General features: G+C 40.4%; 1 protein-coding gene across 1 annotated transcript in view; it reads left to right on the top strand.

Moving 5' to 3' along the window:
- The window catches only part of LOC128635406 (NACHT, LRR and PYD domains-containing protein 12), a 29,235-nt gene extending 3,104 nt beyond the window's left edge, over nucleotides 1-26,131 (top strand). Inside the window, exons 4-12 of the mRNA XM_053688282.1 lie at nucleotides 10,178-10,294; nucleotides 11,912-11,965; nucleotides 12,110-13,894; nucleotides 16,463-16,651; nucleotides 20,028-20,201; nucleotides 22,849-23,022; nucleotides 23,525-23,698; nucleotides 23,984-24,157; nucleotides 24,530-26,131. Coding sequence (XP_053544257.1) covers nucleotides 10,178-10,294; nucleotides 11,912-11,965; nucleotides 12,110-13,894; nucleotides 16,463-16,651; nucleotides 20,028-20,201; nucleotides 22,849-23,022; nucleotides 23,525-23,698; nucleotides 23,984-24,157; nucleotides 24,530-24,536 — 2,848 coding nt within the window. The 3' untranslated portion in view covers nucleotides 24,537-26,131. The remainder of the gene's footprint in view (nucleotides 1-10,177; nucleotides 10,295-11,911; nucleotides 11,966-12,109; nucleotides 13,895-16,462; nucleotides 16,652-20,027; nucleotides 20,202-22,848; nucleotides 23,023-23,524; nucleotides 23,699-23,983; nucleotides 24,158-24,529) is intronic.

Raw genomic sequence — 26,131 nt, 5'->3', positions numbered from 1 at the left:
GCACTGACAGCTAGATAAAAGGCAGACTAAGCTCTGCCTCTCCCCAGCAAAAAGAAAATACAGAGGGAGAGGGAACACAGGGTTTTTCATTTATACACATTCTATATGGAAAGCAATAAAATACACAAATGATGCCCGTCTGTTTTTTCTTTCTTTCTTGAAAACAATTTGTGCCCCCTTCCGATCTCTGCCCCCTGTGTTGAGAACCACTGATCAAAAAGTAAAACTGATTTTCTGTAACCAAACCAGTTCCAGATTGTAGTGGTAGCTCCTTGTTTAGCGATAAACTCCTCCTCAGCTTCACGTCCGCCTTCCGCCGTACTTGTTTTCGCTCTGCACTGTCGCACAGAGAAATACGTCATCAACTCGGCTTTACCATTATTATTGCGGGAAGACTCATTCTTATTGTGGGGAGAATTTCTACCACATATCGCAAACGATAAAATATCGCCCATCCCTACATAGATGTAACAGAAAATTACTGTTATTTAACAAAATGAATGTGCTACATTTACTAAATCTTTTTAAATGAATTTAATTGATACTGGACTATTAATTATCAAAATAAATGTTACAGTTACTTTTTTAAACTGTATTTACCCTTTACTCCAGGAGTACTTTACTTGAGGTCAAATTATCTAATGAAACCAAATGATAAAACATAAAACAACTGTACACACATGAACATTTTAATCAAACATTTATTTCTCAAATTTGACAAGTATACAGTGCATCCAGAAAGTATTCACAGCGCTTCACTTTTCCACATTCTGTTATGTTACAGCCTTATTCCAAAATGGATTAAATTCATTATTTTCCTCAAAATTCTACAAACAGTACCCCATAATGACAACATGAAAGAAGTTTGTTTGAAATCTTTGCAAATTTCTTAAAAATAAAAAACAAAAAAAGCACATGTACACAAGTAGTCACAGCCTTTGCTCAATGCTTTGTTGAAGCACCTTTGGCACCAATTACAGCCTCAAGTCTTTTTGTGAATGATGCTACAAGCTTGGCACACCTATTTTGGGGCAGTTTCTCCCATTCTTCTTTGTAGGACCTCTCAAGCTCCATCAGGTTGGATGGGGAGCGTTGGTGCACAGCCATTTTCAGATCTCTCCAGAGATGTTCAATCGGGTTCAAGTCTGGGCTCTGGCTGGGTCACTCAAGGACATTCACAGAGTTGTCTTGTAGCCACTCCTTTGTTATCTTGGCTGTGTGCTTAGGGTCGTTGTCCTGTTGGAAGATAAACCTTCGCCCCAATCTGAGGTCAGAGCGCTCTGGAGCAGGTTTTCATCAAGGATGTCTCTGTACATTGCTGCATTCATCTTTCCCTCGATCCTGAATAGTCTCCCAGTTCCTGCCACTGAAAAACATCCCCACAGCATGATGCTGCCACCACCATGCTTCACTGTAGGGATGGTATTGGTCAGGTGATGAGTGGTGCCTGGTTTCCTCCAGACATGACGCTTGCCACTCAGGACAAAGAGTTCAATCTTTGTTTCATCAAACCAGAGAATTTTGTTTCTCATGGTCTGAGAGTCCTTCAGGTGCCTATTGGCAAAGTCCAGGCGAGCTGTCATGTGTTTTTTACTGAGGAGTGGCTTCCGTCTGCCCACTCTACCGTCCAGGCTTGATTGGTGGAGTGCTGCAAAAATGGGTGTTCTTCTGGAAGGTTCTCCTCTCTCAACAGAGACACACTGGAGCTCTGTCAGAGTGACCATCGGGTTTTTGGTCACCTCCCTGACTAAGTCCCTTCTCCCAGATCACTCAGTTTGGCTTGGCGGCCAGCTCTAGGAAGAGTCCTGGTGGTTCTAAACTTCTTCCATTTACGAATGATGGAGGCCACTGTGCTCATTGAGACCTTTAATGCTGCAGAAATGTTTCAAGTTCATCAAGTTGTAGAAACATCTCAAGGATGATCAGTGGAAACAGGGTGCACCTGAGCTCAATTTTGAGTGTCATGGCACTTATGTGAATACTTATGTACATGTGCTTTTTTGGTTTTTTATTTTTAATAAATTTGCAAAGATTTCAAACAAACTTCTTTCATGTTGTCATTATGGGGTATTGTTTGTAGAATTTTGAGGAAAATAATGAATTTAATCCATTTTGGAATAAGGCTGTAACATAACAAAATGTGGAAAAAGTGAAGCGCTGTGAATACTTTCCGGATGCACTGTAACACATGATATTAAGTCTAAACTCAAACTGGCTTACTTTGCAAATGACATATGTAACACTCAGAACATTTTCATGGACAATAATCAGATATTAACCCAATTAAGACAATACTCTAAGAAACTACCTTGTAAACAGCGATTATTGATTACCCCGATCTGACTAAAATCATACTTGAAGTAAACACAAATCGAATTAAGTCATGTGGAGTATTTACGTGACACGTAATGACGTGTGCTGTTAATTGATTTATGTTCTATAACATGTAAAATGGGAACATGAAAGGAATATTCTAAAAGCAACTCATGTAAACACCTTAATCACAGTATTGTCTTATTCAGAATAAGGTCAATAATTAGATTATTGCTGTCCATGTAAACGTAGTCATTGTTCATTCTACAAAAACAGTGAGCTGAATTGAAGAAAACTGTATGACTTTTGTCTTCAGTTGTTCCACAAAAGAAGGCATACAAGTGTGGAACAACATTAGTGTCAGTAGATGACAGGATTTGTCTGGGATTTGATTTGACGGTGTTATTCTGCACCATGAATGGTTAAATACAATGGTTAAATACAAAAGCTTACAAAGGTGGAAAGCCTTTAACATTCAGTGATAGGTCGTCGTTATATGTTGTAGAATCAGCCTTGTTTCAATGTATAGATGTTTTATTTTCAACCTGATCACGCTCTGATGAACCGACCAAACAGTGAATGTTGATTCAACATTGAAAATTAATTGATGACTGATTCTGACCTATACAACTAAAAATAGACATTGAATCGACATCTCCTTGCTATCTGTGATATGACAGCATGGCTGAGACAGTATTCAGAAAATTATACCTATAGTTATGTATGCACGAAGACACAGTCAATATTTTGTTAACTTTTCTCGCTGGCTTCTTACCAGGATTTGCAAGGAGTCTTCCAGGTGGTTCTCACCATTGTGTTTCCTTGCTTGTTGCCACATGTTGCACAGATAGAAAAGCAGAGTTCCCTCTCTTTGCCGAATATTAATTGTGTCTACGACATGATGTTTATACATGTAACTTACTCAATTTCATAAGTTCTTGTTAAAGATAAAGAATATTGATATGGAATGAGTATTAATGTATTTCTTGAAACTGATCTGTATAATTACTCCATTCTCAAATATTTTGACTGAAATTTACCAAAAATATTAAATATATCTTAAAAATATAATTTGTTAGTCAAATGGTAATTTCTTTTTGTGAAATAAACTTAAATAATAGATGTAAGTTTTAGACTGTTGGATTTTTAAGCATTTATATTGGTAATGTTGGGTCCGAGTCCACCTTTGTTGAGTTCAAGTCGATACCAAGTCCTTAACCAATACAGTCCGACTCAAGTCGGACTCAAGTCCAATTCGAGTTCGGTCAAGTGCAGAAAGTAATTCAATTGAAAAAAGATTTGAAATTGCAATTGTAAACACAACACTGAGCTGTTTAAATTAATATTTTAACTTTCACAAATCAATGGCAACAAAAATGTAACAAAAAATACCACTATTACATCTTGCCATTTCCATTTAATATTTTTATTTCATGTCATCAGCACCACGACTAGTTTCCTATCAAAATATTATTTCAAAGAAAAAAAGGATATAGAGGTATATGTAGAACTTTTATTATATTACAAGTGTATGAAAATACAAATTAACCTGTTTTGTTATTGTATCACACTATATTGTGTCTTCAAGTTGACATTTCAGTGATTTGCCTCTCCCCCACAGTTATGCAGACTGAGAGAGAGAGAGAGTACAGAGTAGATTTACATATAGCAGCATGTCATAACAAGCTTCATGCTTTATCAATGATTTTAATCTCTCTATGAATGACAACAAACTCATTTCTGAACACAGCTCTGTTCTTGTAACTTTATTTCATTTTTATTCCTAAAATGAAAATAAATCCCTATCAGCAGGGTTTATGATATTTACTATATTAAGAAGTACATTTCACATTTTACGCGAAATTCAGGACTGGAGCCACCAAATGGTAATGTTTAGGGGCAGGTGATATGACTACAATCATATTTCACGATAACGATGTGTTTTCTCAGTTAGGTCTATCAGTAGTAATCAAGTAAGAAATAGTATGGAAATTGAATAAAGAAATTAAATGTAAAATAAAATAGACTTCACTGTGTGACATATACAGTGATTCTTATCAAATTTATTCAGGTTATTCAGTCAAATGAGTGAGTGATTTTCTCTTTGTCTTTTGTTGTTTGAAGAACATTAATGACACACACAGCAGCAGGTTTATTAGACTGCTGTCACTTTAAAACCTAATGTGCAGATCCAATATACTGTACTGACACACCTCCAATTTTTTTCCCAACTGTTTACATACACTTAAGACAAAACTGACTGTGTTTGAATGAATACTCAGCCAGATCTGCATTTTGACATCGTGTGTGTATTTATTTGACCGTCCAAGCGTAATAAGCCGCTAAAAAGAGATCTCACTCCGGTACTCGCATGATGAGCTGAATTTCTGTGTGCACATTTCAACTGTGTGGCACAGAAAGCCCCTGGTCAAGCAGGGAGATTAATTAATTTCTTGATATCTTACCTTTATGTTGTTATTTATTTTTTCTTATCTATTTTTTCATGTTACACCAGGGGTGTTAGCTGAACCTGTTAATCATCTGTGGTTGAACCCAGATTGTTCTCCATCTGTTACGAAACGGGACTCGTACGGAAGCAATTGCAGGTTCAAGTCTTTATTCTCAAACAACAGTCCATAAACATGCAACGCGTTCTAAACTGGCAGATATAATCGAGGTCTGGACATGAAACTAGAATCGAGGCATGGAACAAGAAAAGAACACGAAAACACAACCGCTTAGCATCAAGGTAGCTAACACAGACATGGCATACTTAAACGTATTCACCTATAGCTTCATTTAATACTGCGCGGTGTGCAGAGCAACACGAGGGGTTTAAATAACAAACATAATCATGCTTGAGTACAGACAGCTGGAACCAATACTGACACACCCTCGAACATCAACCAATACCTGTACAGGAAGAGAACAAAACCAAAACAAAGGCACATTGGATAAGGAATAATAAGGAAATAAGGAAACAATCCTTATTACATAATCTCGTGCATGCGCGTGCCCTCCCTCTCCCTGTGCACGTTGCAGCCGCAGCTCCATCTGCAGGGGAGATCGTGACAGTACCCCCGGCCAAAGGCGCTCCTCCCGCAGCGCCAAAGAACACTCCCATCGAATGGCTGTCCTGGTCCTCTGGGTAACCTGTCCTTTGCTGAACCAGGAAACTGAGTGGCCTCCACTGTGAAACAGATAGGCGGAGCACCGCCCTCAGTGGGGCTGGAACGTAGAGTGATGTCCTCAGCAGGGCTGAAGCTTGGGGTGACATCCTCACCGGGGGTGGAGCTCAGGGTGACATCCTCTGTGGTCTGGAGCTCGGGGCGACGTCCTCTTCGGGCCTGGAGCTGAGGGCGACGTCCTCTGCGGGGCTGGAGCTCGGGGCGACATCCTCTGCGGGGTTGGAGCTTGGAACAACATCCTCTGAGGGGCTGGAACTCAGAGCGACGTCCTCAGCAGGACAGGACAGCGGGACAGCTTCCTCAGTGGGATAGGCCAGCGGGACAGGCCAGCGGGACAGCTTCCTCAGCGGGACAGGACAGCAGGACAGCTCCCTCAGTGAGACAGGACAGCAGGACAGCTTCCTCAGTGGGACGGGACATTGGGGCGACGTCCTCTTCATCCTTGGGCAGGAACTTAGCATGAGAGACCGTCTCATTGACCCTGGGCAGGAACTTAGCATGAGAGGCCATCTCTATGACCCAGAACATGAACATGCCTTGAGAGGTAATCTCGTTGACCTCTAGCAGGAGTTCCGAGGTTGCCACAGTGACCTCGGGCTGGGGCTCTGAGGTCGCCACGTTGATCTCTGGCTGGGGCTCCAAGGTCGCCACGTTAACCTCGGCCTGGGGCTCCGAGGTTGCCACGTTGACCTTGGGCTGGAGCTCTGGAGCCAAGACCCCCTCAGAGGTCTCAGGCTGAAACTCTGGGGTTGAGGTCGCCACGTTGACCTCAGGCTGGAGCTCCGGAGCTGAGACCTTCTCATGGGTCTCATGCTGGAGCTCGGAGGTCATCATGTTGACCCCTAGTTGAAGCTCTTAAGGTGCAGTTACCTCCTTTGCCTGCATATAGTAGTGGGTGAATGGCAGGGTAGGTTTATCTGCCAGGCTGAGCCCCCCCAAAAGATGTTCCAGGTCGGCCTTCAATTCCGGACTCCTGAACCGCATCATGAATTCTCTCACGAACTGTGCTACACTACTCAAGGCTCCTACATTCCTTGGCCAATAGGAGCTGCACCCACTGATAGGCTGGTCCAAAGAGCCGGGACCACAGGAATTGGAGCCGTTGCTCCCCCTCTGGTTTGGGGTCTAATAGGCTGGAGAAATAGAACTGATAACCACAAGGAAATATTCCAGGTAGCCGAAAAATCTGTCAAATGGATCAGGAATCTCCATAAATGTCCACTGTGGAAATTGAATTTAGTCCAAAGCAGGGACGGTTGGCATAGACTTCCTGGCCCGACGTTTTCTCCGTCCTGCTGCTGCTTCCATGATTTAGGCATAGTATTCTGTTACGAAACGGGACTCGTACGGAAGCAATTGCAGGTTCAAGTCTTTATTCTAGAACAACAGTCCATACACATGCAACACGGTCTAATCTGGCAGATGTAAGGTCTGTACATGAAACTAGAATTGAGGCATGGAACAAGAACAGGACAGGAAAACACGACCGCTTAGCATCAAGGTAGCTAACACAGACATGGCATACTTAAACGTATTCACCTATACCTTCATTTAATACTGCGTGGCGTGCACAGCAACACAAGGGGTTTAAATAACAAACATAATCACACTTGAGTACAGACAGCTGGAACCAATAATGACACACCCTCGAACGTCAACCAATACCTGAATAGGAACAGAACAAAACCAAAACAAAGGCACGTGTCCATAGGAAACAATCCTTACAACATAATCTCGTGCATGCGCGTGCCCTCCCGCTCCCTGTGCATGTTGCAGCCGCAGCGCCATCTGCAGGGGAGATCGTGACAGTACCCACCGCCAAAGGCGCTCCTCCCGCAGTGCCAAAGAACACTCCCATCCAATGGCTGTCCTGGTCCTCTGGGTAACCTGTCCTTTGCTGAACCAGGAAACTGAGTGGCCTCCACTGTGAAACAGATAGGCGGAGCACCGCCCTCAGCGGGGCTGGAACTTAGAGTGATGTCCTCAGCAGGGCTGAAGCTCGGGGTGACATCCTCAGTGGGGGTGGAGCTCAGGGTGACATCCTCTGTGGTCTGGAGCTCGGGGCGATGTCCTCTTAGGGGATGGAGCTCAGGGCGACGTCCTCTGCGGGGCTGGAGCTCGGGGCGACATCCTCTGCGGGGTTGGAGCTTGGGGCAACATCCTCTGAGGGGCTGGAACTCAGAGCAACGTCCTCAGCAGGACAGGACAGCGGGACAGCTTCCTCAGTGGGACAGGCCAGCGGGACAGGCCAGCGGGACAGCTTCCTCAGCGGGACAGGACAGCAGGACAGCTCCCTCAGTGAGACAGGACAGCAGGACAGCTTCCTCAGTGGGACGGGACATTGGGGCGACGTCCTCTTCATCCTTGGGCAGGAACTTAGCATGAGAGACCGTCTCATTGACCCTGGGCAGGAACTTAGCATGAGAGGCCATCTCTATGACCCAGAACATGAACATGCCTTGAGAGGTAATCTCGTTGACCTCTAGCAGGAGTTCCGAGGTTGCCACAGTGACCTTGGGCTGGGGCTCTGAGGTCGCCACGTTGATCTCTGGCTGGGGCTCCAGGTCGCCACGTTAACCTCGGCCTGGGGCTCCGAGGTTGCCACGTTGACCTTGGGCTGGAGCTCTGGAGCCAAGACCCCCTCAGAGGTCTCAGGCTGAAACTCTGGGGTTGAGGTCGCCACGTTGACCTCAGGCTGGAGCTCCGGAGCTGAGACCTTCTCATGGGTCTCATGCTGGAGCTCGGAGGTCATCATGTTGACCCCTAGTTGAAGCTCTTAAGGTGCAGTTACCTCCTTTGCCTGCATATAGTAGTGGGTGAATGGCAGGGTAGGTTTATCTGCCAGGCTGAGCCCCCCAAAAGATGTTCCAGGTCGGCCTTCAATTCCGGACTCCTGAACCGCATCATGAATTCTCTCACGAACTGTGCTACACTACTCAAGGCTCCTACATTCCTTGGCCAATAGGAGCTGCACCCACTGACAGGCTGGTCCAAAGAGCCGGGACCACAGGAATTGGAGCCGTTGCTCCCCCTCTAGTTTGGGGTCTAATAGGCTGGAGAAATAGAACTGATAACCACAAGGAAATATTCCAGGTAGCCGAAAAATCTGTCAAATGGATCAGGAATCTCCATAAATGTCCACTGTGGAAATTGAATTTAGTCCAAAGCAGGGACGGTTGGCATAGACTTCTTGGCCCGATGTTTTCTCCGTCCTCCTGCTGCTTTCATGATTTAGGCATAGTATTCTGTTACGAAACGGGACTCGTACGGAAGCAATTGCAGGTTCAAGTCTTTATTCTAGAACAACAGTCCATACACATGCAACACGGTCTAATCTGGCAGATGTAAGGTCTGTACATGAAACTAGAATTGAGGCATGGAACAAGAACAGGACACGAAAACACGACCGCTTACCATCAAGGTAGCTAACACAGACATGGCATACTTAAACGTATTCACCTATACCTTCATTTAATACTGCGTGGCGTGCACAGCAACACAAGGGGTTTAAATAACAAACATAATCACACTTGAGTACAGACAGCTGGAACCAATAATGACACACCCTCGAACGTCAACCAATACCTGAACAGGAACAGAACAAAACCAAAACAAAGGCACGTGTCCATAGAAAACAATCCTTATTACGTAATCTCGAGCACGCGCGCACCCTCCGGCTCCCTCTGCATGTTGCAGCCACAGCGCCATCTGCAGGGGAGATTGTGACACCATCAAATAACACTTTTTAAAACATACTTCTAAATAGCCTGTTTGCATGCATTTTTGTCTTGCATGTGAGGGATAATTGCTTAAAAAATTTGAAAATTGGACAAAAAGTTGGATTTATCATAAAATATGTCTCTACCAGACCGATAAAATGTCAAACTTTTTGGCAATGTAACACGAGACTAGGCTAGTTTGATGTCGCTAGCCAATGGGATCCACGACTATGCTATCAAAGTGCGTTATCTGTCCTTATGCTCTGCTCATATCATGTTCACATATACATGTTCACAAACTCATATAGACATTTACACACCTTATTTTCCTGCTCAGCATTAGAGGATGTTACTGTTTCAGTTTCAACATATTTATTGTTTTTTAAAAAATCGGTGTATATCCATTTTTCCTCACACTGACAGTAAGCTAGCATTTGGCGGAATTGAGGACACAAGTATTTCCATGTATTTTCCTGTAAACCCTGTCTGATTGGTCTCACCTCCATTCACTGAAGATACAAAATTACAGGTAGTCTTCTTTTACTTCTTTTGACGTTCAGTTACGTAGTGACAAACAAGTGGAAAATTATTTGGGGCTACAGCCCCCAATGTCCAGGCCAGGTTGCGCCCCTGTGTTACACATGACGTGGACTCGACTGTACTCGGAAAAATTTCAGAGACCAAAATGTCAGAGTCCGTGTCAAATTTACTGGTGTGCGTGACAAGTCCAAGTTTGTTCATAATTGGACTCGATTCCGAGTCCGGGATCGACTACCCCAACTCTATATATTGGTATGTCCAACTCAATCACTTAAGTGATATTCAGAGATTTTATTAAGGTAGTAAAGCTTTTTATTACTGTGATATTTACAAAGCCACTGAACTATTTTTAGAGTGTAGTTAAAACTGTAAAGAGTGTATATAACTCACTAAAGGACTGTCTATAATGTTGTGCAGTAAACTCCAGGGAGAGAGATCAGAATCACCAGCACCCAGCCGTATCTCCATGAGGAGTGATTGGTCTATGAATATTCCTGTGCAGTTTAAAGATGAAGACTCCTCACTTCTACACAGGTAACATCTCCTCACTGTTAATGTCACTGCTAAAGTCACAGTTAAAGGGAAATTCTGGCATAAAACTAGAATTTATTATATTATATATCATGGTATGTAGTATTCTGTTGTACTGGACTGTATTGCTTACTGTCTGCATTTTAACAGAACTCATGATTTTGCAATACACCAATACATAACTAAACCGTTGGGAATCCCTACTGTGATCAACCAATCTGGACCTCTGAGTGAGACACGTCAATCTGATGTCTCCCTCTGACGTATATTCCCGGAAACAAAACACAGTGGAATTGTAATAACTTGTGGAAACTTGAGTTGCAAACAAGAAATAGCAGGACTTTAGTGATTTTTAAATGCCAGAATTTTTTGTCTAAAATCTCACATTGTGAATACTATCAACCTTTCCAAGCCAGCAGAAGATGGTTGTTTTTACAGGAGTTCAGAGAAATAATTGTGGTCCGAGTTGCTCTGTCGTTTCATCTCAGCTAAGCAGCTAACTATAAAATAAAATTGTTGTGCTAATAATTTAACAGGCTTAGCTTGCTAGTAAACTAACATGCCTAATTTATATTGCTTTAACAAACCTGTGTAGCTCTACATCAATCAGGTTCTTACTGAGGAGTTGCCTATAATGGACAATTATCTATCTAACTTTGTTCAGCTTACAAAAGGATTTATAATTCAATAATCTATAGAATGTCCAATCATCATTCTTCTCTGAGTCTAGATATTGTTCAAATAACACATTTGTCTAACTACAGAAGCAGGAAAATGGTTTACAACAGCCACATTTTAACAGTTTAACATGTATAACTTGACTTCAATGTCATGGACAGGGATGCCTCTAAATAAAAAGCCGCCAAGAAGTCTAGTCCTCCTTGTTACTAATTTGTATTCCTGAAATACCTTTAAAATATATGTTAAACAGGCAGGAAGCTACTGAAGAAAAACAATTTTAAACATTTGATCTTTGCTATGACCACACATTACAATGATAATTCCATATAAATCCTACAAAGATTCAACCACTTGTTTTTGAGGTAACATGCCAAGAAAGGGCAGTGTGGGGTGGGGTTGGTAAAAGTAAGTGCCCCCTGTTTTTTCCTAGTAGAATGTGGCAACCCTAAATCCATCACAATCACACCATCACAGCTAGTTATCTCAGATCCCGGAATGTACCATTATCTAGTGATCACTGCCCCCATTCCCCCACTTTTGCCATATTCCCAAACACATGCCACTACGTGGATTGGCTAACATAAATTGTCCCCATGTCTGATGGACTGGCGTCACATCCAGACTGTGATATTATCTTGGCTATAGTTGGGCATTTTATACCTGTTGTGCTTTCTGGCAAAATTTCTTACAAAATTGTGTACTTGCCTCTGTTTAGAAAACATTACATGCTCATTCAAAGTGATTTATTACATCCTTAAGGTCCATACAGGAAATCATCTTGAATACCTAGAATTAAAACAGGGCCAGATTAACACTGTGTTTTCTGAATGTTAATGCACTCAAAAATAATTAATGTAACAAAATTAAAGTAAAGGTTTAGACTATAGTGTGTAAGTGATGGAAGTTATCTTCTTTAACAGCTACAGTTTTTGTTCACAGTGTTCCACAGAGAGCAGGAGACAGAATAGAAAAGATCATCATCACAGATACAGGGTAAGATCAGAACCAACAACATGACTGTGACACTGACACTGGTATTATAAACCTCTCTGCTGTTATTAACTGCAGAGTGATTAGATCATAGATATTAGTTCGACCCCATGTCTCACCACATCTTCCTACTTCACCATCTCACAGGCACGACGCAGAATCTGCTGCTGTGAATGAATTCCAGAAAAAGTTCAAATTAAATCTGATGAAGAAGTTTGAGTGTTTGAATGGAGTGATAATAAACCTGGGAAACCAAACACTCCTGAATGAGATCTACACAGAGCTCTACATCACAGAGGGAGACAGTGGAGAAGTCAATAAAGAACATGAGGTGAGACAGATCGAGGCAGCATCCAGGAGAATAACAACAGAGGAAACACCAATCAAATGCAACGACATCTTTAAGCCCTTATCTGAACAAGACGAACCCATCAGAACTGTGCTGACAAAGGGAGTCGCTGGCATCGGAAAAACAGTCTCTGTGCAGAAGTTCATTCTGGACTGGGCTGAAGGGAAAGTAAATCAGGACATCCACCTCATATTTCCACTTCCTTTCAGAGAGCTGAATTTGATGAAGGATCAGAAACTGAGTCTGATGGAGCTCCTTCATGTCTGTTTTAATAAAACAAAAGAAACAGAAATGTCCAGTTTGGAAAAGGTTCTGTTCATTTTTGACGGATTGGACGAGTGTCGTTTTCCTCTAGATTTCCAGAAGACAGTGAGAGTGTGTGATGTAACTGAATCAGAATCAGTGCATGTGCTGCTGATAAACCTGATCAAAGGGAATCTGCTTCCCTCTGCTCTCATCTGGATCACCTCTCGACCAGCAGCAGCTGATCAAATCCCCTCTGAGTGTGTCCATCGAGTCACAGAGGTACGAGGGTTCAATGACCCACAGAAGGAGGAGTACGTCAGGAAGAGAATCAGTGATCAGAGCCTGGCCAATAACATCATCACACACCTGAAGTCATTAAGAAGCCTCTACATCATGTGCCACATCCCAGTCTTCTGCTGGATTTCAGCCACTGTTCTAGAGAGAATGTTGGGTGAAGCAGAGAGTGGAGAGATCCCCAAGACTCTGACTCAAATGTACACACACTTCCTCATCATTCAGACAAACATCATAAGAGTAAAGTACTCAAAGAAGCAGGAGAGTGATGAAGAAATGCTTCTTAAACTGGGACAACTGGCTTTTCAGCAGCTGAAGAAAGGGAACCTGATCTTCTATGAGGAAGACCTGAGAGAGTGTGGTATTGATGTGAGAGAAGCAGCAGTGTACTCAGGTGTGTGTACGCAGATCTTCAGAGAGGAGTTTGGGCTTCACCAGAGTAAAGTGTACTGCTTTGTTCATCTGAGCATTCAGGAGCACCTCGCAGCTCTGTATGTGCACCTGACATTCATGATGGAAAAGAGAAATGTTCTTTTACAGCATCAGTTCTCTAAATGGTGGATGGAAAAAATTACAATCTCAGATGTACACTATAGTGCTGTAGATCAGACTTTACGCAGTCAGACTGGACATCTGGATCTTTTCCTTCGATTTCTTCTGGGTCTCTCACTGAAGTCCAATCAGAAACTCTTACAGGACTTAGTAGCACAGACAGGAAGTAGCTCCCAGAGCATAGAGGAAACAGTTCAGTACATTAAGATGAAGATCAGTGAAGATCTTCCTACAGAGAAATCCATCAATCTGTTCCACTGTCTGAATGAACTGGGTGATAATTCTCTAGTGGAGGAAATGCAACACTACCTGAAATCTGGAAAACAAAGTGAATTCTCCTCTTCACAGTGGTCTGCTCTGGTGTTTGTGTTACTGACATCAGCACAGGAGCTGGAAGAATTTGACCTGAGTAAATATACCAGTACAGATACGATACCAGAAACTGTTCTTCTGAAGATGATGCCTGTGATTGCAGCCTCCAGAAAAGCAATGTAAGTAAAGCTGAATATAACTGTTCTACTGTTACAGTGTTAGAAAGAGAAACTGAAAACACTTTGACAAATATCTACTTTGGGAAATAGATAAATTAGAGATTAAAAAATGCATAAACAAATGATTAAAGAACAGGTGAAGAACAGGTATTAATTAAAAAGGTTCTTAATATTATGATTTATTATTACCACAGTACTGCGGGTTTTATGTTGGATATTTGGAAATCTTGTGTTTTTATTTAAATAAACCATGGCAATTTCACACTCACATCTAGAATCTTTAATTTTATCTTTGTAGTTTGAAGATTTCTTTTCTTCACGGTTTTATACAAAATTTTTGTTATACATGAAGTGGAACTACACAGACACATGGTATATAAAACTATGTTTATTGCTGTAATACAAAATTACAGAGAAACACACATAAGTACCGGTAACAAGGCACAGGTGAGAAGCATCACGCGTTAACTGCCAGTTTCCTTGCCCACTCTCTGTCCACATCTGATGCTCAACCACGCCCCCACTGCCACAGTAGTATTCTGTTATAAAGGACTGTATAACTTACTCTATATATTTTAGCAGAATTCATGTTTTCGTGTCATTTTCAATTTTTCCGGACCCGGCCATCCAATTGATGTAAAAGAAAGCCTGATTCATCAGACCAGGCCACCTTCTTCCATTGCTCCATGGTCCAGTTCTGATGCTCACATTTTCATTTTAGGTGCTTTCAGCAGTTGACAGGGGTCACCATGGGGACCCTGACCGGTCTACTACATAGCCCCATACGCATCAAGCTGTGATACACTGTGTGTTCTGACTCCTTTCTGTCACAGCCAGCATGAACATTTTCAGCAATTTGTGCTACGGTAGCTCGTCTGTGGGATCGGACCAGATGGGCTAGCCTTCACTCCCCACATGCATCAGTGAGCCTTAGGCACCCATGACCCTGCTGCCGGTTCATCGGTTGTCCTTCCTTGGACCACTTTTGGTAGGTACTAACCACTACATACCGGGAACAACCCACAAGACCTGGAGATGCTCTGACCCAGTCATCTGGCCATCACAATTTGACCCTTGTCAAAATCACTCGGATCCTTACACTTGCCCATTTTTCCTGTTTCCAGTACATCAATTTCGAGAACTGACTGTCCACCTGCTGCCTAATGCATCCCACCCCTTGACAGGTGCCATTATAACGAGATAATCAATGTTATTTACTTCACCTGTCAGTAATTTTAAAGGTATGACTGATTGGTGTACATTACAGCACAGTGAAATACTTTTCTTCACATATCTCAGCTTGTTAGGAAGTTAGGGTCAGAGCACAGGGTCAGCCATGACACAGAGCCCCTGGAGCAGAGAGGGTTAAGGGTCTTGCTCAGATGCCCTACAGTGGCAGCTGGCAGCTTGGTGCTAACACTGACAGTGCCCCAAAATATTTCCTAATAGCACCTGAAAATGATTCTTAAGTCACCTGCTTTCATAACAACTCCCAGAATTCCACACCACAACCAAACACCTGCACTGAACTCCATTTCCCAGCAGCACAAGGAACTACAAACTCCATCACATGATCAGTCACATGACCCACTTCCCAGATCACGTTCACCTGATTACTAACTCAGCATTGAGAGTGCCCCTGTTACTAGTTAGACTAAGAGCCTTTCTTTTATGATGATTTTTTCAGTTTATTGTATTCAGGAAAACTCAGTAGATAAGATAAAAATGTATTAAATAGGAGCAACATGCCATATCCTCTTCATGGGAAATCTGAAGTAAAAGGAAATAAGTGATTCACTCTGCTCTTTAGCCGTTCGGACATGATCATCACCTGCCTTCTGCTCCACAGTAAACTGTACAGTTTGAGTTGTATTCATTGTCAGGGACAGAACTGTATCCCGTCTCACACCTGTACCTCCACAGACTCTTGTGTTTCACTGGGAATTTGTGTTGAAGACAGTTTTTAAGAACCGAGTGACTGAGTTTCCGTAACCAGGGCAACAATGATGTTGACATGCAAGCTCACACTGCACATGTATATTCTCTTCCTGCTATTTCTTGTGAAATTGTTTTCATTTTATTCACTATTATGTTTCTCACCACTGTGGAGACTTAGTGTATGTATGAAACGATGTGTACGAGAATACGGAAAAATCACATCCCGTATTAACTCAATAATTTTATTTTTTAATTTTATCCATTTTAATTACATCAACAAGTGGAAGTAATAAAGTGTAAAAATTGACAAAAACTAATTCATTAATAGTCTTTTTTAAATGTATTTTTTTTTACTGGTTTTGGGTCTGTTTCTACTTTTTCTGTGTGTATTTGCCTGATTTAGTACCTAGCGTATAGAAAGAAACGGCCCTGGTGATGTTTACAGCGGATGTGTCGATGTTTAAAAATTAGATGTTGGCTGGAGTGTCCCTTTAAGCATATTATCTAACTTGTGTTTGTACTTTTAGCATTTATGAAAATGAGAAGGTTCAGTGAGAGCTGTGAGGACTTGTTTGATAATTTGCACTGGTGCTAGTTCATTATGTATTATTTTATTTCCTTCAGTATCAGGTGTGATTCACTTGGAGTGAGAAGTTGGTCAGCTCTGGTTTCAGCACTCAGCTCAGAAACCTCCAATCTGAGAGAACTGCATCTGACTGTGAAGACACTGGATCTGACTGGGAATGAACTAGGAGACTCAGGAGTGAAGAGTCTCTGTGCTGGACTGGAGAATCCTCACTGTAAAGTGGAGATACTGAGGTAAGATCATCTCTTTAAGAAGCTGCATTGAGTCACGTTGCTCAGTAACATTTCTGCGTGGTGTGTATCCGTGTAACAGACTAGTTCAATAAAGAGTTTACCTTCTCTGAAACAGACTCCACACCGTGTCTTTTCCCCCTGACTCTCGTACACTGTAATCAGAGGATATAATAAGATGAAATGTGTTTCAGTTTGTGTTAACACTGGAGCACGCTGTCAGAGTGGAGATTGGACTCATCTGAGAGATGAAGAACAGAACTGCAGTTGGTTGAGGAGTGCATGGGGCAACGCCAAAACAAAGTCATTTTAACTGTGATAAAAACAAAATGATGTCTGTGTCTGTACACGTCATCTTTAATCACAGGAATTTGAGTAGGCCTGGTTTCCTTTTTTCACTCAAAATCTGAAGACTTTCTGAATGAATTTATTTAATAAAAATCTGATGGGGCAGTGGTCCATTCTGACTATTTCTTCTGTTAAAATCATCACTTGAATAAAATTATTTTAAATATCACCACAACCAAATAATAATCTGACAGTTATAATGGTTCTCCTAATAGATTTAAAAGAAATCTTAGCTGAAACAGTTTGTGTGATTTATCGGTTTCTTCTGAAACAATATTTTGTCCTAATTTCAGTTCTTAGATATTCCCTCATGATTTAACATCAAAACCTATAAAAAATGTTATGTTTGAATAAAAAAATTCTATGTTTGCACTGCTAGGTGTTGTGGATAAAAATGACATGAAATAAACACGAGGGAGATTGAGTATGAGTAAAAATGTAATTTTATTGGTAATTCACAGGACGGGTGGGTGCGTAGTCTGGAGGAGAGTAAGAGGGGGAAGAAAATGGGGTGCGTCCTGGGGACATGGGGAAATCAGGGTGGGTGAAGTGAACGGACCACTGAGAGTCGGGCGGACTGGTGGGTGAGAAGAGGGACGGATGGTCGGGGCCCGGATCAGAGAAGACAACATCATCCTCGGATTGGAAGCTAGAGGGGGGTTCTGGGTCTGACTGTGTAGAGGCGTCAACACGCACGTTCGTGGGGCAGATTCTGTACCGAAGAAGAGGGGGGAACCCCGGATCTCTATTCTTAGGGGGGGTGCTGCGAAGATAGTTAAGTAGCATCATGATATCAGCAGTGAGATGCACAAGCTGGTAATGAGTGTCCAGATCCAAGCCCAGATCCAGATCCAGATCCAGGTCCAGTAACGGAGAGAGAGGGGACTGACGACGGGCACCGGCACCTAGACATACAGAAGCGGTATTAGTCAGAGGTGGAGAGAGTGGTGAAACACTTTAAAGATCATTATGGGTTATTAGTCAAAAAGTCGAAAGAAGTGTACGAGCTGAGGAGTGCTAAAAAACACACACACACACACTCGTACAGTCAAGGGCGGGCAAGTAGACACAACATACACACACATGAATAACTTTAATAATATCTTATAGTAATAGAGAAACTCTATAAAATACAGAATAGTAGGATATGCAGGACAGTAGAACTGTAATGATATTAAGAAGTTGGAAGTACAGTAAACCGCTTTTCAAGTAGTATAAATATATATAAAATAAGAAATATAGTGCAAATATGAAAATAAATTATAAACGAGAAATACAGGAAAAATAGAAAAATATAACTTACTCATGATTCAGGTGGTGAAGATTCTCGTCTCGCAAGGAAAGCCTTAATTTTTAGAGAACCATGAAGAAAGCCAGTTATAAGGGTGGCTGGGTCAAACTGCCCCCCCCCTCTAATTAACGATAAGACCAAGGTCCCTCCCGGTTGTTTAGTCGTCTTGTCTACGTCATTTTTTTTACCTAGGGAATTGAGAATCCTGGTTTCTGACCACCTAGGTAAATGAGAATCCTGGTTTTTGACAACCTTGTTGTTGGAAATGCCTGGGTTCTGATTTTATGTGTAAAGTAAAACCCCTGGTTTCAATTCTATGGGTAAGTGAAATAGGCCTTTTCTGGAAACCTATGGGTTATCTAGTGTGTAAATACAGTATAAATACTGGAGCTTAAGCTCAGGGTAGGGGGATCACTTCTGAGAATTCTCATCGGTGTGGATCTCGTGTGGTGGAATGGAACAATAAAGCTGGACCCTTGCTTCTTCTCACTCACGGCTGGTGTATTTTTTCTATCTCAGAGGTAGATGTGAGTATTGGCTTCTAAGTTGAATTTTAAATGTTTTTGGGTAATAGGCTAAATTTGAGCCAACATAGGCCTGTAAATGTTACCAGTTAAGCACAATAAACCTCTTGGTCTCTGTCTGCTTATGTAACTACGACACTTCACAGGGTGAATCTGCACATTTCCTCACCTGTTGTAGTCTATGTAGACTAATGTTAAAATGTTGAAAGGCAGTGCAACACGAATTTGTTTATGTTTGTGTTGTTATTAATTGAAAGCTGCCCAAGATGTGTGATTTAATTTCATATAGGCTGCTGTAGCATTTTGGATCGCTGTAGCTGGTGTTTCATTGAAATTAATTTGTAGTTGTCTTTAATGAGAAAAGCTCCTGTAAAACACAGCAGTGCAAACATCTCTCATTTTATCAGCCTATTTTCTACAACTAGTTTCATTTAGTCATTTTCTGTTGTCTGTGTGTGTGTGTGTGTGTGTGTACACGCTACATAAACAAGTGACCAAATGAACAAACCTCTTGAGTAAAAGACTTTCAGCACGTTGGTCAGTTTTTGCAGTCACGTAAGTTATTTTGAGTGACTGCTGGCTTTTGAGTATTATTTTCTATCCTGTGCCCACCCTGTTTTACCCAGGCCCACCCTCTGTTCAATTTCCTACATATCTACTAAAAGAGTGTTTAAGCAGTGTCTTTTTCCCGCTCAGAGCAGATCTACTATTTAATGAATTTTGTCGACTACATAACCTGCAGAATATTTTTTACTTAAATGAAATAAGAAGTCGTCCTAAAGGATAGATGAAGTACTTGTGAACTTTATTTTATTTCTGCAGGAGGTGAGCAGCAGTCATTCAGGAATTATTAAATCCTGCAGGAGTTTTCCCTTGTGCCGCGAGTGTGCTGGAAATTCCTGCATGTTTCTATTGTGCTGCTCCATCCTAAACCCTATAGGAAAATCCTGCACAGTTTGTCAATGTGTGCTGCAAGATTTCATTATTCCAGGATTCCAGCAAACATCCTGCAGAAAAATGAAAATCCTGCAGGATTCCTGTAGAGTTTTTTAAGGGAGCCACTGAACAGTGGTAATGTTTTGGTCAGTGTTAATTATATCTTGTGATTGGTCAAGAGAGATCAGAAAGTCCAACATGAAAGACACATCATCATCATAGCAAGTAAACCAAGATAAAAATCTGTTGATGAAGAGTGTGTCATTGTGTCTCTGTACAGGTTGTATGATTGTGGTGTCTCAGATGAAGGCTGTGCTGCTCTGACTTCAGCTCTGAGATCAAACCCCTCACACTTGACAGAACTGCATCTGTCCTATAATAAACTAGGAGACTCAGGAGTGAAGAGTCTCTCTGCAGTACTGGAGAATCCTCACTGTAAACTGGAGATACTGAGGTAAGATCATTTCTCTGAGAGTCACATGACCTGCTCCTCAGTAAGACACATTCTCTAATAGTGAGACTGAAGCAATAGTTTTAGGTTAATCATCAGTGACCTGAGGAGGAAGATTGTTTATTTTCACTGCACACTGATGATTTGTCACAGAGTCTTTGGGTCAGATGTATGTGAGAAGCTGCAGCACAAAACGTGACTTGATGTGACTGCAATGTGTCTGAAATTACTGTGAAATTTACTAAAACATTGTAACTAATCACACAAACTACACCTGGGACACAAACTAAATGCACCGTGTGTGAGCTGCAGGGTTTAAAAGCAGCAGTGATATGGAAATTATCTAAAAAATAGAATTTGTAACTAAAATCAGAAGTTAATGCCATAGGACTGAAAATGTGAATAATTAAATAAATCAAATGAGATTTAAAAAAAAAAAAGAAAAAGTGAGGTAAAAGCACTTACACAAATTTCAAGGTACAGCAACAATCCTTTTGTTGTATTTATTGTTCTTAAAGCTGAAATAGTGTTTATTCTGTCAGTGAATGTTCGTTCAGTACATCTCTGTCTAGCTGCTATGAACAGGGTTGCCAGACCTGTGTTACAGAAGCAGTTCAATAGACAAGCAGTATTACAACCATGCAGTTTTCCTCAATTGTTCTTTCATTAAGATCCTACAATGGTCTCGTATTACTCCACATTTTATGATAAATAAAGAATGTCTATGAGGAAACCCACTGACTCAAATATATTCATATAGTAACACAGAGCTGAAGTTGAGAACAGGATCAATAGGTGCGTGTATGAGAGGAGATCACGGAGCATGCTCACTACTGTATGTTTTAATATACAGATATCATTAAAATAATGAACGTAAAAATGTCCAAACTCCAATCCACAGCCAAAGAAATCAATCCATGCTGGTGAGTCAAAAGTAGCTCAATTCCTCATTAAAACCGGGGACCTGGCAACTGCTCCAACACACATGGTGCTAATTTACACCAGGTTTCAAGAGGAGGACAAAATAACGTGTAAAACTGACGACTGCTAATCTCACAATCTTTATTAAATTGAGCAGAATATGTAACAGTTACACTTCCAATATTTCTACACTTTTTTTTGTGATTTTTCCTCAAATGCACAAAAATCTCAGCACATCTGTCCCTCTGGCTTCATGTTTTTCTTCTGTAGAAATTTTATTCACTGTGAATTTCACATCCTAAACCTGTAGAACCTGATGAACTCAATTTGCAGACATTTTTACTCTCCATTAGTTTTAAAATGCAGGAATATTTTATATAATAATAAATTATCAGCAGTAATCTTGTTTAGAGAAGACATGAGTGTTAATTCTCCTCAGAATGAATGTTTTATAAAATCAGTTCTCACTCTCTAGGAGCTGCTGCTTTAAGAAGCTGCATTGAGTGGCGTTGCTCAGTAACATTTCCGCGTGGCGTGTATCCATGTAACAGACTAGTTCAATAAAGAGTTTACCTTCTCTGAAACAGACTCCACACCGTGTCTTTTCCCGTGTCTTTTACTCACAGGCTTTTGAGTTTTATTTTCAAACCTGTGCCCACCCTGTTTTACCCAGGCCCACCCTCTCTGTTCAATTTCTAGCCTCACCACTGAACAGTGGTAATGTTTTGGTCAGAAACGTAAGACATTTTTTGTAAATAATAAAATTAGCCATGTTTTATAGTAAGTGAGCTAACGTTACGCTAACCGCTGTGTGTAAATACATAACAGAACAGTAATTTATTACACCATAATGATTAAAGAAATTATTTAATAAAAGTGGGACTATACCTCTACAGACACACGATGGTTGGTGAAAGTTGAATTTGTGAATTTGAATACCTGTGTGAATGCGGTGCCAAAGAGTGACGTCATCTCAGTGAATCAAATCTTTTCTCGAAAAACATTCATTTACTGGCCCTTTCTGTAAATTACATCGTTACACCAGTACATGTGAAAAGTGATCGTCTTTTTGTGTGTTGTGAATCATTTACTCAACTGATTTGTTAAAACACTGAGTCATTCACGACTAAAACGCGTCTTATTATCCTAAAATGAGCATTCCTACATATCTACTAAAAGAATGTTTAAGCAGCGTGTTTTTCCCGCTCAGAGCAGATCTACCATTTAATGAATTTTGTCGACTACATAACCTGCAGAATATTTTTTACTTAAATGAAATAAGAAGTCTTCCTAAAGGATAGATGAAGTACTTGTGAACTTTATTTTATTTCTGCAGGAGGTGAGCAGCAGTCCTTCAGGAATTATAAAATCCTGCAGGAGTTTTCCCTTGTGCAGCGAGTGTGCTGGAAATTCCTGCATGTTTCTATTGTACTGCTCCATCCTAAACCCTATAGGAAAATCCTGCAGTTTGTCAATGTGTCCTGCAGGATTTCATCATTCCAGGATTCCAGCAAACATCCTGCAGAGAAATGAAAATCCTGCAGGATTCCTGTAGAGTATTTTTAAGGGAGCCACTGAACAGTGATAATGTTTTGGTCAGTAATAATTATATCTTGTGATTGGTCAAGAGAGAGCAGAAAGTCCAACATGAGAGACACATCATCATCATATAAAGTAAACCAAGATAAAAATCTGTTGATGAAGAGTGTGTCATTGTGTCTCTCTACAGGTTGTATAATTGTGGTGTATCAGATGAAGGCAGTGCTGCTCTGATTTCAGCTCTGAGATCAAACCCCTCACACTTGAGACACTTGAATCTGTCTGAGAATAAACTAGGAGACTCAGGAGTGAAGAGTCTCTCTGCTGTACTGGAGAATCCTCACTGTAAACTGGAGACACTGAGGTAAGATCATCTCTCTGAGAGTCACATGACCTGCTCCTCAGTAAGACACATTCTCTAATAGTGAGACTGAAGCAGAAGTTTTAGGTTCATCATCAATGTAATGAGGAGGAAGATTATTTATTTTTATTTAACAATAACTCATCAGCGAGTAATCTGGTTTTGAAAAGACATGAGTGTTAATCCTCTTCAGAATTAATGTTTTATAATTTATCCATTGTATCTTTTAATTCATGACAGTGTTTGTTTTCCATGAAGATTCAGACTTTTACTTCCTTCATTCTGTAATAATATAAATATATAGAGAGATATTAGATGAGAGAAACTTAATATAGCACTCAGTATGATCATTTTAATTACACTGTTAATTATAATAAACAGGTGATATTAAATCCTCATGTCATTCTGAATAATAAAATCATTTTACAATCACATCATCTTTAAAGTAATTCTTAAACCAAGATAAAAATCTGTTGATGAAGAGTGTCATTGTGTCTCTCTACAGGTTGCGTGATTGTGGTGTATCTGATGAAGGCTGTGCTGCTCTGACTTCAGCTCTGAAATCAAACCCCTCACTCCTGAGAGAACTGGATCTGTCCTGTAATAATGTAGGAGACTCAGGAGTGAAGAGTCTCTCTGCTGTACTGGAGAATCCTCACTGTAAACTGGACACACTGTGGTAAGATCATATTTTAAATCATTAATAATAAAACATGTTCTAATCTTCTGATTACGGACAGTCTGATCTTCTCAAGAAAGATCTGTTCATGTGAACGCTGATTAAAATGAGATTTTGTTGAGATGTGAGAAGCGAGGAAAAGTAACTAAAAACATTTCTAAAGATCTAGTGTGTGTTACTCAGTCCACAATGAGAGAAACTGTCTACAACCAGAGGAAAGTCAGTGCTGTTGTTCTTCTGCTTAAGATGAGAGAGTGAAGAGTGTGTCATTGTGTCTCTCTACAGGTTGAGTGGTTGTGGTGTCTCAGATGAAGGCTGTGCTGCTCTGACTTCAGCTCTGAGATCAAACCCCTCACACCTGAGAGAACTGGATCTGTCTGATAATAAAATAGGAGACTCAGGAGTGAAGCTACTCTCTGCACTTAAGGATGATAAACATTACAAACTACAGACACTGAGGTGAGTAATGATCTTTTTAGGTAAAACTGTGAAAAAAATAAAAGACTAATAAATGAACCTGATTATCATTAGTTTGTACATTTCTCTTTAGTTCCAATAAATGTCAGATTACCAGGTTAGGGAATAAAAACAGAGCAGTGATGTGATGGGTAAATATCTGCTCATTTTCCTGTTAGAACTTGTGGAAGTTCTCATTTGTTCTCGCTAAATGTTATGACACAGATGTTAGTAAGAATGAAGAAATGTAGAATGATTAATTATAAACAGGAGATGATGATGTTTCTCTTGGAGCAGAGATGATTACATGTTGATCATGAAGTACCACAGTCCAGTTTGTGGTTATTAATTCACGTGTTTTTCTTTTATGTTCAGGTTTTGATGAACATCTGTGTGTGTGATGAAGACTCCGGTGTTCCTGCATTTCACTGTTGGGGAATAGAGAACACATTTATAAACACATCACTCATTTAATTATAACACATTAAACAGACTCAGAGACGTGAGAAGTGTGTGTTCATCATGCACAGTGAATCAGACTGCACACGATTCTACATTGAGTGTATAATGACCTCTGACTCCTGGATAAAATTCCCTGGACCTCCTTCTCATTAAAAAAAAAAAAAAACACCTGAGGGATTATTTGGAACAGCAGGTGAAAAAGCACATGACCTCGAGCTGAACCCAGTCTGTGGAAGAGAGAGCTAAAATGGACAGGAACAGTTTCAAGACATTGGTGGAATTCTCACCTGACAGGATTCACATCTGAGGAGTTTATCTGAGGAGTTTATCTGAGGAGTTTATCTGATGAAGCCTCTAGGAGACTCACTATAATCACATTTATCACTTTGTCCTTTGGTTAATTAATGTAGCAGTGTTGTTGTACTAAATATAAATACTCTTGGAAAGCTGCTTGTACAATATAATTAATGGACCTAACTAAGAACTAACTGATGCATTATATAGTTTTAATGGTTTGTGATTCTTCTGTGTTTGTGATAAATATTTGTTTAATATTGTAATATGTTTTACTATCTTTACACATTCATAGTAAAGATGGATACATAATTAAAATTATATTGTATTTAAGCACTTAAAATGTATTGCCTAATTGTAGAAATCAAATATATTTTTTGAGAAATAAAATACATAACTGTGCAATGCTATTATTTTTGTTGTTTAAAATTAACTTTTATAAATTAACTTTTTATAAATTTAACAGGAATTTTGTAGCAAAATAATTTTTCAACAGTTCTTCAAAAATAAATTTCTGTTTCTGAGTTCTGTTTAACTCAGCAATTTTAGAGTGCACCTTTTTGAGGAGACTCAACTGGGAATGAGTGTATATGAGTACAAACACCTTCTTTCTGTTGTGTATCTTTTTACATGCTTCCCTCTCTCATCTTTTCAGGCAGGTCAGTAGTGGAATCCTTTTTCATGTGTACATTGTAGACTGGTTTTTGACTAATTGAGAGCGTACTTAAATAAAATGCCTTGTACATCCTAACCTTTTCACCTTTTAATTCTGTGTTTTACTGTACAATAATTCTGTATCAGCCAGCACTTTTCTCCACAGCAATAAATTGGCATTAGATTTTCACTTTTGTAAGTGATTGGTAACTTTTGTAAGTGATTGGACAGCAGATAGAAACAGACAGATGCTCATTGAGACATAAGAAGGGAGTGTTGATCAAGGTCAGGGAAAAAAACAACAAAACAAGGACTCTGTCTGAGTGAAACCTCTTTTAAAAAATCTTGTCCTCATAAAACCTTTTCAAGATAAACAACTAACTGCACATACTCCACAAATTTAAGATAACACATAGACATGAATATTTTAATTGTGGCAAAGAAGATTGGTCTGAAGAACGGCAAAACCCTGTGGAGAAAGGTTTGAAAAAGGGCTGTGTGTATTTGCATTTTTTTTTTTATAGATTTTCTGCAGACTGTCTCACTTTATTGTTTCAATAAAGTTGA

The sequence above is a fragment of the Ictalurus punctatus genome, chromosome 19 (assembly GCF_001660625.3).
Source record: "Ictalurus punctatus breed USDA103 chromosome 19, Coco_2.0, whole genome shotgun sequence".
Taxonomy (NCBI): domain Eukaryota; kingdom Metazoa; phylum Chordata; class Actinopteri; order Siluriformes; family Ictaluridae; genus Ictalurus; species Ictalurus punctatus.
Note: the sequence above shows the minus strand (reverse complement) of the source record. Positions and strands in the feature narration are given on the sequence as shown.